Here is a 15,504-nt window from a genome sequence, read left to right on the forward strand (position 1 = left end):
AATGAGGCTACGTACCAAAGGAAAGTAGGAAAAGCAGTTCTCCCAGCACAGCTGAAAAGCTGCTCATCAAGATTTACCGCTTCTCCAGTACAGCACACCGCAATGACATGCAGGGCAACTTTTCACATGTTTTTCTCCTCTTTTGGTGGACCCAGGAAGACGAGGCACCACCAACAATTTAAAAAGTGCAGTGGATGCTGTAGGAGGTACAGCAGCTCCCCATGCCCCCAGAATGAATTTAGCTATATTTGATGTGGCCTAAAGCTGTATAAAAAGAGAAGACACACACATGTTATGTTTATTCTCAACACATTAGTGATTCTGTATGTTCACAATGATTTTGAATCATATGAAATAGTTTTATTGACATCAAATATTGTATTGACACATGATTAATGACCATAGTGAAAGGGCGATGATTCTTAACCTGTGGTTTATTTGCCTTGTAACGTGATGAACCTTTGGCAAAGTCAAAAGCCTTGTATGATGGAATGACACTTGATAAAGTTTATTGGCCTATTTTATTTTAAGGGATACCCCCTTACATTGTGATGTGCTATGTGGTATAGGTGGTGAGGGTCTGCGATTGTGAGGGCGATGACTCCAAAGGGGTCAAATGGGGTTACAGAGTGTCATCAATGGTGTTTTCAATCTGCCTTATTCATATATTTGTAAATGAATGCATATTATATTATATTTAACAGTTCGTGTGTTTAAGCCAAACTCATTTTATTTGAGTTATCATTTTAAATCATAAAAGCAGATAAAAATCACACAATTTGAAATAACATTTTCATTGAGTGAAATGAAACACCCCCGCTAAGAACCAAGATACAAAACAACAAACTGTATAATTGTCTAAAAATGTAAGGTACAGTAAAGCAGGTCACATTTCTTTAACATTCAATGGGAAGAGGAGAGGACGTACATATTTATATCTCAGGTTGGCAAATTTGGACAAATAAAAAAGTGTCAGGTGTAGCAGCCATATCACATGTGCAAATAGCAGGTTCTGACAGTTTATGCCAGCCAATTAAAAGTTAGGGAAATTCATTTAGATGAAAATAAGATAATAAACACCTGTGCAAAACATGCATATGCCGTGTTAAATACAATTCTATTTGAACTGGAGTTTTAACCATCACGTAATGGCTGCTCATGCTTTTCAGACTGAAAAGTTCTTCTCTTTTTCCTTCCACAAAGGCATTAAATGCATCCTTGACCCATGTAACATCCTTTTTACAAATTAGTTCCAGGCTAGTAAATAATTCAGGCCTTGCCAGGTCACAAAAACACCCTTGCTGTTGTGTAGCCAAGAGATTCAGTGAGAATAATCTAGCCCCAAACAATCCTTCAGTATAACTCTATTAAAATTGAAGTCATTTTTTACCCAAACAGAAAACCATAAAATTACAGGGCGAATTCCTATAAAATCCAAGATGAACCCTATATTCCGTTGCTCATGCACACTCTCTGCTGGAACAGTCTATGTCAACCTTAGGATTCTACAAAATAATTTTTTTTTAGCCACTTGGACGGAATGACTAAACTTGTGGCCCCAGATATCTGAGCCAAATGCCACTGTTGGAATGCATTTGGCTTTGTAAAAGTTCACTATAGATTTAACATGGGGGCGACCAAGCCACCTCACAAAGGCATCAATATTGTGCAATACCCTATTACAGGATTGCACATGAACTCTCAACGGAGGGTCCAAATTCAGTTTATAGTCTAGCCTGATTCCTAAATTGGTGAACTTATCCGTATTGCCAATGGGTACACCAATAAATGAACAGATTTTAATTTTCACATTTTTTGGTCCCAGAACCATTGTATAGGTTTTAGATAAATTATTTTGTCAATGTTATGGAACATTTGAGTCTGAAAACAAATCAGACGCTGCAGACCATTAGCCATGCGTGCTATGAGAATGCTATCGTCAGCATATAATAAAGTTGGGACCCTCCTTTTCCCTCTCCTTGGCACAGCCTTACACTGGGCCACTAAAAATGAATCTAACTGATTAATATATAAGATAAAAATGAAAGCAGCTGAGATGCAGCACTGGCGGACTCCTCTACCCAGGTGAATATACTTTGCACATTCTTCCTTGGCACCAAATCTAACAGAGGCCTCCAAACCCACGTGCAGGTCACACAAAAAGGCTATTAGAGATTGATCTGCTCCCATGAACACCAACACAGCCCATAACCTCGTCCTGTCTACTGAGTCAAAGACTGTGCTGAGATCCACGAAGGCAAGATTGATTTATTCTTTTCTTACCAAAGAATATTTGGCAACTAAGAGATAAAGACTAAGGTTCTGTTCCTCTTCCGTGCCTGAAGCCATACTGAATGTCAGACATAACTTTCCCATTCTCAGCCCAGTCCAACAAACGCTTCAAGAGAATCCTGCTTAGGATCTCAACTTCGGCAGCTATTAAAGAAATGGTATAGTAACAGGCCGACTCTTCTTTTTTTTAATACCAGCACAATTACCACTTGTTTCAGGAGAGAGGTATATTCCCACATGCTACAACATTAAAATGACGCATGATCAAGGGACACAAGACTTAATGAGATCCCCTGCTACTCAATCTGGTCCGGGAGCTTTGTTTGAGGGGAGAGCCAAAATAGCTTTGACAACTTCACCCTCTTCAAAGTGAAGCAACACCTCACTAACAAAATGACAAGCAATATCCCAGTGAGATCCACCTTATAGATGGATTTGATATGGGTTACCCAGGCCAGAGCTGGAATTGTATGGACCATATCTGGGACCAAAGACTCGTTAAAAAGGGGCTGATTCACTATTATCTGGAAAGAATGATTATCTCTGTCCTCAAAAGTGGACACTAACTGATACTGACTATAGGTGGGGGGGGTACTGTAATTGCGAGGGTCATGACCCTGCATGGTACATTAAATCTGCCTTATGAATATATTTGTAAATGAATACATAATATTTAAAAGTGCATGTGTGTAATAAATGTTTCAATAATTTATCAGTAATCTTTACTCAAAGTTCTGTTTGTCCCCATGTCATTCCTTACTAAGGAGGTATATAGCCCAACTAATCAGCTGAGAGAGTATCTAGGCACTTTGAGGGCCGTGAGGGTTCTTGGACACAGTTGAACAGCCAGGCCTTGAGTGCCTCCCGGGGGAAGTCCGCGGCTGCAGGGGTAGGTTGTAACAACTTTTTTCCACAAGGTGGAAGGACCGTCCTCTGCTCTTGCTTCAGTGGATGTGGGGATGTGGGTAAGTATGAGGGATGCAGAGTGTAATTGTCTGGTAGGGTAGTGGAAGTTCAGGCAGTGGTTGATGTAGGCTGGCCCTTGGGCGTGCAGTGCTTTGTAGGCTTGGATCATCAGCTTGATTTGGCACCTCTTCTGTATAGTGAGCCAGTGGAGTCTCCTGAGGTGAGGGGTAATGTGGGTCTGTCTCGGAAGATCAAGGATGAATCTAGCAGCAAAGTTCTGTGTGGTCTAGAGTCTCAGCAGAAAGTGTGTGATGATCCCTACCTAGAGTACGTTGCAATAGTCTAGTTGACTGGTGACTAGGGCCTGAGTGACCGTACGTCTGGTGTTCAGCGGAAGACATTTGAAGATTTCTTGTAACATGTGAAGTGTGAGAAAGCAGGTGGAGGAGACTGCGTTGATCTGAGACTTCATAGTGAATTTTCTGTCCAGGATTAAGTTGAGGTTTCTGGCATGGTTGATTGGTTTAGGTCCAAGTTCCGAGGGCCACCAGGAGTCATTCCAAGGAGTGGTGTTTTTGCCAAAGATCAGTACTTCCGCTTTTTCCATGTTAAGCTTCAGGGAGTTGTGCTTCATCCAGTCAGCGCCGCTCGTCATGCACCTGTGGAAGTTGGTTCTCGTGGTGGCGGGGTCTTCTGAGAGGAAGAATATGAGCTGGGTGTCATCAGTCTAGGAAAAGATGTTTAGTCCATGGGATCTGATGATGTTGGCCAAGGGTGTCATGTAGGTGTTGAAGAGGGTGGGGCTGAGGGTATAGCCTTGAGGAACACAAAAGAAGATGTCCTTGGGTTCAGAGGTGAACAGTGTTAGGTGGACCTTCTGTGTTCTTCCGGTGAGCAAGAGGGCGATTCACTTGGCAGCGTCTCCTTGGATAGCAATGTGATGCAGCCTTGTGATGAGGGTGTGGTGGGATGCGGTGTTGAAGCTGCGGAGAGGTCGAGGGGAATCAGAGCCGCCGTTTGTTCCCTGTCAGGAGGGCTCTGATGTCATTGGTAGCTGTGATCAGGGTGGTATTGGTGCTGTGGTTGGTGTGGAATTCAGATTGGGAGGTGTCTAGTAGAAGTTTCTGCTGTAGATGTTTCATGAGTTGTCAGTTGATGGCTTTTTCCAGCACTTTGGGGGGGAAGGGAGCAGGAAGATGGTAGATGGAGCTGTAGTTTTTGAGTTAACCGGGTCAGCAGACGGTTACTGGTGAAGTTGTTTGACTTCTGCATGTTTCCAGTATTCAGAAAAGGTGGCCTCATTGGTGAGGAGTTGAAGAGAATGGTGAGCTCAAAGCTGCTCCTATGGCTTCCGAGGTTGAAAATGTGGTGCCGGCAGGTGTCTGTGAGGGCTCTTGAGTGAATGTAGTGCATGATGGTATCCTGGGGGGGTGAGCTTGTCCCATATGGTAAGTCGGTGGTCAGTGTTGGTTTCAGTGAATGTATGAAGGTGGAGGAAGTCTGAAGGCTTGGGCTGAGGTATTAAGTTCTTGTAGATGGTGGTGATCTTGTTGTATAAATAGTCGGGGGTCTATCACATAGTTCTTAAGAGGGAGTGATGCTGTTTTCTGTGGCTGTGTGGTTGGATATCTCTGGCAATGTTGAAGAGCTCTTTGCTATGGTTAGAGCAGGACTCAATGCAGTCAGCAAGATAATTCTTCTCTGTCTCTCACAGTAGTCAGTGGCCCTCTTTTAACTCCGTATACTCCTCAGCGTAACTTGCGCTCTTTGGGTCAACATTTGGTAATTACTCCCAAATTCAGACTTTGCCGTATAGGAGGTCGTTCCTTCCGACTGCTTGCGGCCAAACTGTGGAACTCCTTGCCTGTATCCATTCGTAGTATTGATGAACTACTCCCATTTCGGAAAGCCATTAAGACCTTTCTTTTCCCTCTGATCTAAGGTTTCTTTCCTCTCAGTCTCACCATTTCCGGTACAATCATACAGTCAGCGCCGGGACGCCCCTTAGCTGGGGCAGCTGTGCGCTCTATCAAAACCCTAACATAACATAACATAACATAACATACTTCTTATGTGCATGCAAAACCTTCAAATGTTTTCGACCTTTCCATGTGGCTCCAGTGCATATCTTAGCACTGGAAACCCATCTTGCCTCAGCCCAAGAGGAGGAAAAGCTTCTAGTAGAGTGGCCCTGAATTTACCCGGGAGGGGGTTGCCAGAGGTAGAATAAGCAAGGAAAATAGCCTGGTTGATCCACCTGCTAATATACATTACAGCTGACTTCTCCGCTCTGTTAGAGGAACCAAAAGTAACAAACTGATTACGAAAAGGCTCTGCCCTGGTGTAAAAGACCTGCAGTTCCCTTTTCACACCCAGAGGTGCCAACCAACTTCCTGGGAAGGCTCAGACACACCAGTGAGATCTGGGGAAACCACCTCCTGATCCCCGTGAAAGGCAGAAACCAATCTCGTAAAAAAAAAAAAGGATCTGGTCGAAGAACCACCACACCACCAAGAACCACCACATCATCAAAAAAAGTAAGGAATTTTCCCAGGCCACAAGAGCTGTAGGCTAGCAGATGTAATAGCCATGTAATAGCCATTAAAACACTTTCAGGATGACAAAGGTAATATCTGTATGCTCAAGAGGCTCAAAAGGATCAGATATCAAAACCCTTAAGGCCAGAGGTAAATCCCACAGTGGAAACAATGGCTTGACCAGGGACATAGAACAAGAAAAACATTTCAACAAATGGGATACCAACTCATCTGTATCACTCAAGTTCCTGCATGGATCCCTAAAGGCCTTGATTGTCGCCTAATTGGCCCTCAATATAGAAGCAGACAAATCCTTCCCTTAACCACCCCATAGAAACTGCAACACATCAAGAAGAAAGCAAGCCACATGAGAAACATCATGCTCAGCACACCATCTTTGGAAATTTGCCTAATGGTGCGAATATGAATGTAAAGTCAAAGAGCAATGGAAATTCTGAACAGCAACTGCTAAATGACAGGCTAATCCCTTACACTGCCAACCCGCCTCTTAAATGCCAAACTGACAGTTGCAGCCTCTGGGAGAGACTTCTGTTCGAGGACCTGGGAGATGAAGATGAAGCAGTCAAGGATTCTGAAGGGCCAGTAATTTGAGAATCGAAAAACTTGAACTCCTGGGCCAAAAAGGAACTAACAGAATCAAAACCCTGTCCTTCCCCAAATGCCTGGCCAGACTTTTCAGAATCAAAGGAAAAAGGGATAAGGATAAATAAGGTTGTTCGGCCATGGGGCTGTGAGTGCATCCACTCCTCATACTTCCTCCTGAGGAGTCCTTGTGCAAAACCTTCTTAACTGGGCATTTAGTTGAAAAACAAATAGATTCAGATAGGGGACCCGGAACCTTTGGTAAAACCCCTTGCAAATGGACACTGATGGGGACAATTCCTCAGATGGAGGGAACATCAGATTCAGTAAGTCTACCACCACATTGTGCACACAACGTATGTGTACCGCTAAAATGGAGAGTAGATGGTGCTCTGCCCAAAACACCAGTTACTGTGTGATCAATTTGAGGGTACTTGACCTGGTGCCCCCATGGTTGTTTATATATGCGGTTGTCACCCTATTGTCTGTTCTGACACATGGTTCCGCGAAGAACGTCCTGAAAATGTAACGGTGCCCTTGGCACTACCATCAGCACCCTCCAATTGAGGGTACTCCTTTTCTCCTGAAGAGACCAATGTGCCTGAGTAGAGGCAGTCTCCAGAGTCGCTCCCCATCCAAATGCGCTTGCATCCATAGTTAATAAGCTTATCGCACCTGGCTTGAGATCCATCCCCTTGCACAAGGAATCCAGAAGAAGCCACCAGGTCAGAACCTCCTAGATCTTGGGAGTTACTGGGAGCAGCCTCTCAAATTCCACCGAGTATGGGTACCAGAAGGCATGAAGATGAGTCCAAAGTGGGCAAAGGTGCAACTTGGCCCATGGCACCGTAAAAACTGATGCCGCCATATGCCCCTGTAGCCTTAGGCAATGCCTCACTGTCAGGGACTGACTCTGGAGCGCTTGCAACACCAACCTTCCCACATTCATGCCATGGGAATTGGGAAGAAAAAGTTTGTCCTGAAGCAAGCCCCTATGAAAGTCTGATCCTGAGCAGGTTTGAGTTGATAGTTGTCCCAATTGAGGAGCAATCCATGGCCCTGGATTTGAGTTAGAACTGTCCCTAATTTGTGTATCATCTGTTGGTCCATGAGAGCATGAAGTAGCAAGTCATTCAAATATGGATACAGGTGGATGCCCTCAAAATGTAGAGAGGCCACCAAGGAAGCCCCCACCGTGGTAACTACTCATAGGGCTGACTTGAGGCCAAAGGGGAGCACATTGAACTGGAGGTTCCCTTGGTTGACACAAAAATAAAGATACTTCTGATGAAAAGAAAACACTAGTATGTGACCATACAATGACCACAGCATACCAATGGAATAATCCTCTGTAGTGTCTCTATCTGGAACTGGATTGACTGAACAAATTTGTTCAAAAGCTTGAGGTCAAGATCCGTTGAAAAACCTCCCGAGGTTTTCTAAACCAGAAGCATTGTGAAGTAGAAGCTCAAATCCCTGAACTCTATGGGACCCTCCAAGATTACGTCTTTCTGTAACAAAGAGTCTATCCCCTGCTGGATGGCAAGCCTTTTGTCCATGTGGGATGTTGACGCAGTCAGCCTTCCCATGCCCTGCGGAACCGAAGGAAGTGAGACAGGCATTATTATGTGTCTTAAATGAATCACCTGAAGGACCCAAGAATTGGAAGTTGATTTGAACTATTTGGTCAAGAAACATTGAAAAACATCCCAGGGTTTTCTAAACCAGAAACATTATGAAGTAGAAGACCAAATCCCTGAACTCTATGGGGCCCTCCAAGATTACCTCCTTCTGTAACAAAGAGTCTATCCCCTGCTGGATGGCAAGCCTTTTGTCCATGTGGGATGTTGACGCAGTCAGCCTTCCCATGCCCCGCGGAACCGAAGGAAATGAGACAGGCGTTATTATGTGTCTTAAATGAATCACCTGAAGGAAGAAAAAGAATTGGAAGTTGATTTGAACCAGGTTCCCAGAAAAAAACACAGCCTATCTCTGACCCCACAGGGCTTGCCAATCCCTTAAAAGTCAGGACTCCTGCTTTTTGCCAGACCTAGATTTCTTCTCTTCCTCGCTCAGAGGCCAAAACTTCTTCTACTGGCTTTGATGTTAACAACGAGACGTCTGATGAACTGAAAAAACGTTGGCAGGAGCCGCTAAAGATGAGTGCTTAAAAGTGAGGAAAGCTTTCTGTCTTTGAATAGCTTATGTAGCCAAATCGTTCACCCGCCCTTAAGCACTGAAAGCCTCGTTTATGAGGTTCTGACGTAGGGCAGCGGCACAAGGAATCTTGCTTCAATGCCCTACATCAAACCAAAAGGGCAGTAATGTGCCGTATCTATGTGATACAGTGCATTCCTATCCTTTTTCCCAATGCCGGCACACAATGGGCTGCCATGCTCTAATGTAGGCACCTTTGCAATGGTGCTTGTGCTACGGGGCTGGTTGATTTTGTGCAGGAAGGTACACCTTCCTGCACAAAATCAATCATAAGAGGTGATTTCTTTTTTCTATGTGTGCTGCAAAACGCAGCACACATAGAAAAAGGAAAACACGAGGTAAAATAAAAACAATTCCCCTCATTGCGCCTCCCTAATGCCACCCCTTGGATGGCGTTAATTTCTGACAGGTTTGTGATTTCTCGTAAATCAGGGAATGTGTCAGGTTCAATAGGTGCTGCGTGGGAACACCCACAGCAACACCCATGGAAATCCACTTTCATGCAGTTTTCCAAGTGAAAGGGGCACATATTTATGGGGTCTTGAAAAGCCAAGTAAAGGGGATATATACAGCGTTATAAATATGCTGTGGCACTTTGCGCCACTGGAACGTCAAAAAAAGTGATGTTCTGGCGGACAGAACTGTAGCATGCACAAACTCAATAGAAATACCTGACATATATGTGATCTGCCTCTCTATACCCTCCAGAAAAGCAGAACATTCTGTTTCATCCTCTACTGCTGCAAAAAGCTGCTTGGTCAGAAATCAATGATTGTGACACAAAGGTACCATAAGTGCCAGCCCTAAGAGCCAGATGGTCCCCTGAATACACGTTTTTCAGTGCAGACTCAATCTTCTTATCTGCCTGATCCCTAATAATAGAATCTTCTGTCAGAGAAGTACACCCCACTAAACTGGCCACAAACGAGTCAATGGGGATGAAATTTGGCAATGCATTCTGCATAACTGAGATAGAATACAGCATAGCCATAAAGTGCGGCAAAACAGTACTGTCATGGTTTTTCCATTCACTGTGCGGAACCCCCATGATGTCTAGATGAACAGGAAAATCCAATTGAGTGGACTGCTGGAACTGCAACAACAAACCACTCCCAGAGGAAGAAGGCTCAGGAGTCTCCTCTGTTTGAAACCCCATTGTCTGCTTAAAATGAACTAAAAGTTCAGGGAGTAAATCCTTCCCAATATATTTCCCTTTCTGATCATCCCCCAAAGGATTCTTCTCCTCCTCTGAAAAGGGAAGAAACATCAGGAGACACTTCCCCTAGGACAGATTTAGCAGGAACTTTAGGCATATTCCGTTCCAGTAAAGCCTCATGAATAAACTCCTAATCCACTTATCCACCTGAACCTTCAGAGCCCTTTTAGAAGGAGGAGAGGCTGTTGATTCACTTGAAGAAGAGGAGGACTCCAGATGCCTCCTCTTGCGAGAAAGCTTCCCCATGGTTCGAAGGGATAGCGCATAACACCAGAAAAAACATAATCCTGTAAAAGTGCCACTGAATCAGGATTCAATATGGGACTTACCTGCAGCACCGCGCTAAATACTCATCCTCCATCTGTGGCCTGAAGAGTAGCTATGCTTGAATTAACATTCTCACTAAACCCCAGGGTCCAACACAAGCGTAAGGCAACCTGGGGAAAATACACTGGGAGAAAACAAGCGACCGCCACACAAGGCTGTTTGCTCCCAGCAATACTACTTTCTGGTCTTTTCCTTCTTACACTTTTGTGTTACCTCTGTTCTCATAGGAAATGGTTAGTTTTTGTCAACCAGGTATGTTGATGTGTCAATTCTTGCTGCTTTGTGAGTGATGGACCAAGGTTTATAAATGATATCGTTTTGAAAGAGCAGCTGCTGTACTTCATTCAAGGTTAGGATGATATGGTTGTGTTTGTTCAATCCCACGTCAAGAAGAATGTTCTTCAAAGGAAACAGCGCTGATACAGGGACAATGTCACTCAAGCATGTACTACATTCAGTTGAGAGGGGACCAGGGCTTGGGATTAACCAGTCATCTGCAGTCTACCTTTCGATAGAGGACTTTACATTTTCCTACAAGGAAAGTTGGTACCCTGCAGTCTGGATATTCATGGCAATGTGAATCGTGAAGATGAGGTTGTTGTCAAGGGCGAACCAGAGGGATGTGCTATTTAGGGAGAGCAGATGGAGGAATAAGTCTAGCTCATGTCAGATAGACATTCGGGGATATGAAACTGCCCATTGCTGTTTGATTGATGAGTGAATATGGGTTTGATGTGTATACAGGTTTAGATCGGTGCTTGCCATTCAGATCTGTATGAGGACGAAGAAGGTTGAGTTGTTTCCTGTCATTAGCAGAGAAGATTTTCAAATAGAGTGGATTATCATCTGCACATATGTTGGATCTTGATAAAAAATATTTAAAAAGTAGGACTCCAAGAACGAGGTTCTTAGTAGAGAGAATACTTGCCTGGAAAACATTGTACTTCCTGGCATTCTGAAGACCCAGCTGGACAAGTTGCTGCTGGATGAAGGGATTCGTGGTAAATCAGTCATGTACAGTGTTCAATAATATTTATGATTCCAGAAAGTAAGGGTATGATGGTCAGTTGTCTTGAAGGACGTAGTGAGTTCAACAGAATCCATAGTTAGGGATTACTAATTTGTGTGATGGGCAGAGTGTCACATTTTACTTGGATGTTTGCTGCTTCAGGGGTATAGCATTGCATGAAGCCAAAAAGTCAATTGAAGTGTATTTTATTAAATTGCTCAACAAGCTGATTGCAGACAGCCTTCTCAATTATCTTTGCAAGGGATACCAACTACTTTAGACATTTTCTGAGGATCCTGGGATGCTTCTTGAGCACTATTTTGGGCCCAATTTTGATTGTATTACTAAAGATGTCTTAACTGAGGGAAATGTTTACTGTGTTGAGGAAGGGTGCCAGTGCTTCTCCAAAAAGGATGTTCACAATGGCTGAGGGCAGGATGTCGTCTTTAAAGGTTATGGCTTTGAGAAATACCCGGTTGTTGGAAATGTCTATTATCAAACAGCTTGAAGGTAGTTCCCTTGGAAGTGCTTGTGGTGCAATGGGGACAGATTTAGCATATTTTGAAGTGTTTGCAAAGCAATGTTTCTTGGAGCTGGAGCCTACCACTCGCCATTATTGTGCAAAGTATGACTTTTTTAGGAAGTATAATCAAGCATTTTGCTCTTTATTCAAAGGTCTATTTTGCCTAACCGTTATCCTCATAAAAATCTAGCCAACCGAAATGTGCTTCTCACTACACCATTCGGTTCAGTTTTGCATAATTCCCTAACATATTTTACAGACATTGTGCAATTAATTAATAAATAAAAACTTTTAACATTTATAATTTCACTCCTTTCTTCTTTCTATTTGAAAATTGTACAGAATAATAAATTCTTCATTTATTTTGTGTTCCATTTTTGAGAAAGAGACTACATTTTAAATTGCTTTTCTGTTACTAAAATCTAACATGTTTCACCAATAAGTGAATGCAGACGCTCTATATTATATTTTTACTGTAGAAAGTACTTCAGGGATATCAATATTTTTATGACATGTTGTTACAAGCGTTACATAGTAAACAAAAGCAAAGTGGTGCACACTACCTCTCTAAACTACTGTGGGAACCGGTGCACTAGATATTTTACTCCTTCAAAGGTGGCACCCTTACTTGGATGCAGAGCAGAGGATCACTTCTTTACAGTAGTGCTAGCCAATCAGCAGTACAAACAAAAATAGTCATAGCAGTAAATATTTACATGCACATTTAATAGTTTCCTTCGACCTCCTTTAGTCTCTCTGCCTGTGACATGTGTATCCAATACACCGCCTCCCCACCAATCTACTTAACTAAAATATTTCACACCACCAGCTGTAAACCGACAGGTAAATTAAATATAATATGTACTTGTGAGAATTTGCTAATTAGAGTTATATCTATTGTGTTCAAATGAATAAAAAAAAATTGCCAAAACATGGTTTCCAAAATGTGGTATAGTTAGGTTTGACAATACTGTAGTTTATTAGTTGTTAAGATGTGGGAATATAAATAATTTGCTGTACACATTAATAAAATATGCAATATTTTTTAAGCATATATTTACATGTTTTAATATAGTTTTTTTTTTCCTACATAGGTTCGAGCAAGTGCCATTGCACAGGATGCGGATCAGAATTATGATTATGCCAGTAACAGCGTGGTTCTACATTTGGAGCCAGGGGATGAAGTCTATATCAAGTTAGATGGAGGAAAAGCACATGGAGGAAACAACAACAAATACAGCACATTTTCTGGATTTATCATCTATGCCGACTAACTCATGATGATTAAACATTTGACAATTCTTGAGAACCTGTAGATGGATTTGTTTGGCTACAGTCAATGGATCGAGCATCTATAGTGACAGCATTATCGTCACCACTCTGCAGCAGTGAAACAAAATCCAATGCTACCTGATTCACATCTGCACAACTCAGAAAAAAAATTACGTTTTGAAAAAACATTAAAACTTATATCTAAACAGACCTTAAAGAGATGTGTGACCCTCTACTGCCAAAGCGAATACTCTTTATTGTTAATTGTCCATGTGAATGAAGTTCTATATAGAAAACATTTTTTACAGAACAATCTAAGATACTGATTTATTCCGTCAGCATACAAGGCTTTGATGTCCAATATTTTTTAAGCTTTCCTCATGTCTTAGCTTTGGTTCTTGTGGCTTGTCTGCTAATTGTGATGCTTGGGCTGTGCTCAGTGTGGGTAGGAGTGATTTTGGAAGAATTGAGAGATGTATTGAGTTCACAATATGCTGCTTTCCACCATTGGAAAGTTCTGCCTTTGGATGTTTGTTGCTGCTTCTCTTATCTTTGGAGATAGATCTTACAATGAAAGAGATAAAGATGGAACGAAGTGATGAAGTACACTTGCTGCACTATATGCATCATCTTACCAAATGTGGATTTGGGGAGTCACATACAATAGGAAGGGCCATGCTCATCATGTATTCGCTATCCACTGAAAGCAACATTATACATCAAACTTCAAACTTCACCTACAAGGGGGGCTAATTTGTACAACCAAATATGAAAAGATGGAATGCCTCAGAAATACAGTACCAGGCAATTTTAGTTCTCACCAGTTTAGCACTTTAAGTCCTTAAATACAGTGGGATAACTATACCACACTGGATAATCATTTAAGATAACTACTACTCCAAATAGTGTTCTTCATACTTAGCAGGTTCCAGCTTATACATGCAGCGTATTTTTAAAATTGGTGCAGATTCTATGTTTTTATTTACAAAAGGTTTAAGAAAATATATGTTGATTCAAAGCTTGATAATATTTTTGTAGCAAGAGGTAGTTCAACAATGTGTGTGCCAACGATTAACAACATAATTATTGTTACTTTGATACAAATTTAAAGTCATTCTATCATTAAAGCACAACAGATGAAGCTAATGTTTGTAATATTAATTTAAAAATTACTTCTTGGAACTGCTCGTTCTTTAGCACTGACTGCGAAAATAATGAAGGTTTTTAGGCTGGAATGAGAAGTAGGTAGTAAGCACACTGCCTTGCACTATTTATGTATACTCAGTAAGAAAAAGAAACAGATATGGAAAAAAGAAAAAGAAAGGTTCAGCTCATATATGTCGCTCACTACATCATGAATCCCCCACCTTCCAGTTCATATGAAATTTTCAGACACCATAATCTATTCAGAGACTCAATATTACGTTATTATGTATTATATTGGTAGTCACTTATACAGTTGGAATTGTGATGGCTTTGGGAAATGTATAACTTATGTCTTACTACTAGGGGCAAGCAGCTTTCAAAGTCTTTTGTTCATCTAAGTCACTAGCTAAAATCAAATTGGGCTGTAAGTAAATGAAGAGGGTTATTATTTCATAGTCCAATTAAAGCAACGTGTTACCAACTGACAATCATCCCAAATTAGCAGATCCTCAGCAGAGAGATGCTGAGCAAATATGGGGCTGATGTAGGATGTTGCTCTCTCTAGAGTAAAGAATGTGTGCGGTAACAGACCATGTGGAAGTCCTTACTACTGATATCCACTAACCTGTAGACACTCCTCTATAACAGACACCTTTAATGGACCCACAATCCATGCATTACATTTATTCAAGATTTGGTTCACTCATCATCATCAGAGATTCTTTATTCGGCCACTAGAAGCAGTGAAAGCACACAGGTAAACACTTATAAATACGATAGCTTAAAAAAGATACAATGCATACATAGAAAAACAGGTACAAAGTGCCACTCTAAATATAAAATTCAACGAATGAAGGTCAAAGGTGACAGACCATTGGCAAGGTGAACAAGCTACGTAATCAAGCCATACCATGCACAAAAACAGTCACGTTTATTTCCCAGAGAACGAGCTCAGCTTAACTACACCATAAGCATCTTCTTCCCAAGTCTTGAAGCCCCTGTCAAAAAACGTACAACCCCAAAAGAGACCATAGGGGAGGAAAGCATTTGTAAATATAATAATGCAGGCCTTACTTGGACAAATTGGCCAGCTCTAAGGAGCGGGAGAATAATTTTTACGCAACGGGGCATAAAATTCACAGAAGAAGGTAAAATGTAGATTTTCCTGATCAGGAAAATTATCACAGGAACATGGCTTTAGAGCACCAGGCTTTATGTAGCCTTTGGGAAAGGTTAATAACCAGTGTATGAGGTTCAATCTGAATCTGGTTAGCACAAAGCCATGGTGCATGTTGTTGATCATTGATAAATTAGGCTGCACCTGTGGACCCAAACTCAGTGTGATATAGTTTCTCACCGTGGGATTAGCTAGTTCCTTACCCTCCCTTACCCCCTGCTGCCTGGCCAGAAACTAATGTTTGATTTTCCTAATATCTACTGGGCGTAAAAGTCTGGG

The 15,504-nt window shown here is 41.9% G+C and overlaps 1 protein-coding gene across 1 annotated transcript in view; it reads left to right on the plus strand.

Annotated features, from left to right (window-relative positions):
• The window catches only part of C1QL3 (complement C1q like 3), a 249,129-nt gene extending 235,163 nt beyond the window's left edge, over positions 1–13,966 (plus strand). Inside the window, exon 2 of the mRNA XM_078664394.1 lies at positions 12,725–13,966. Coding sequence (XP_078520520.1) covers positions 12,725–12,904 — 180 coding nt within the window. The 3' untranslated portion in view covers positions 12,905–13,966. The remainder of the gene's footprint in view (positions 1–12,724) is intronic.
• Positions 13,967–15,504: the final 1,538 nt, after the last annotated feature.

The sequence above is a fragment of the Lissotriton helveticus genome, chromosome 10 (genome assembly GCF_964261635.1).
Source record: "Lissotriton helveticus chromosome 10, aLisHel1.1, whole genome shotgun sequence".
NCBI lineage: Eukaryota > Metazoa > Chordata > Amphibia > Caudata > Salamandridae > Lissotriton > Lissotriton helveticus.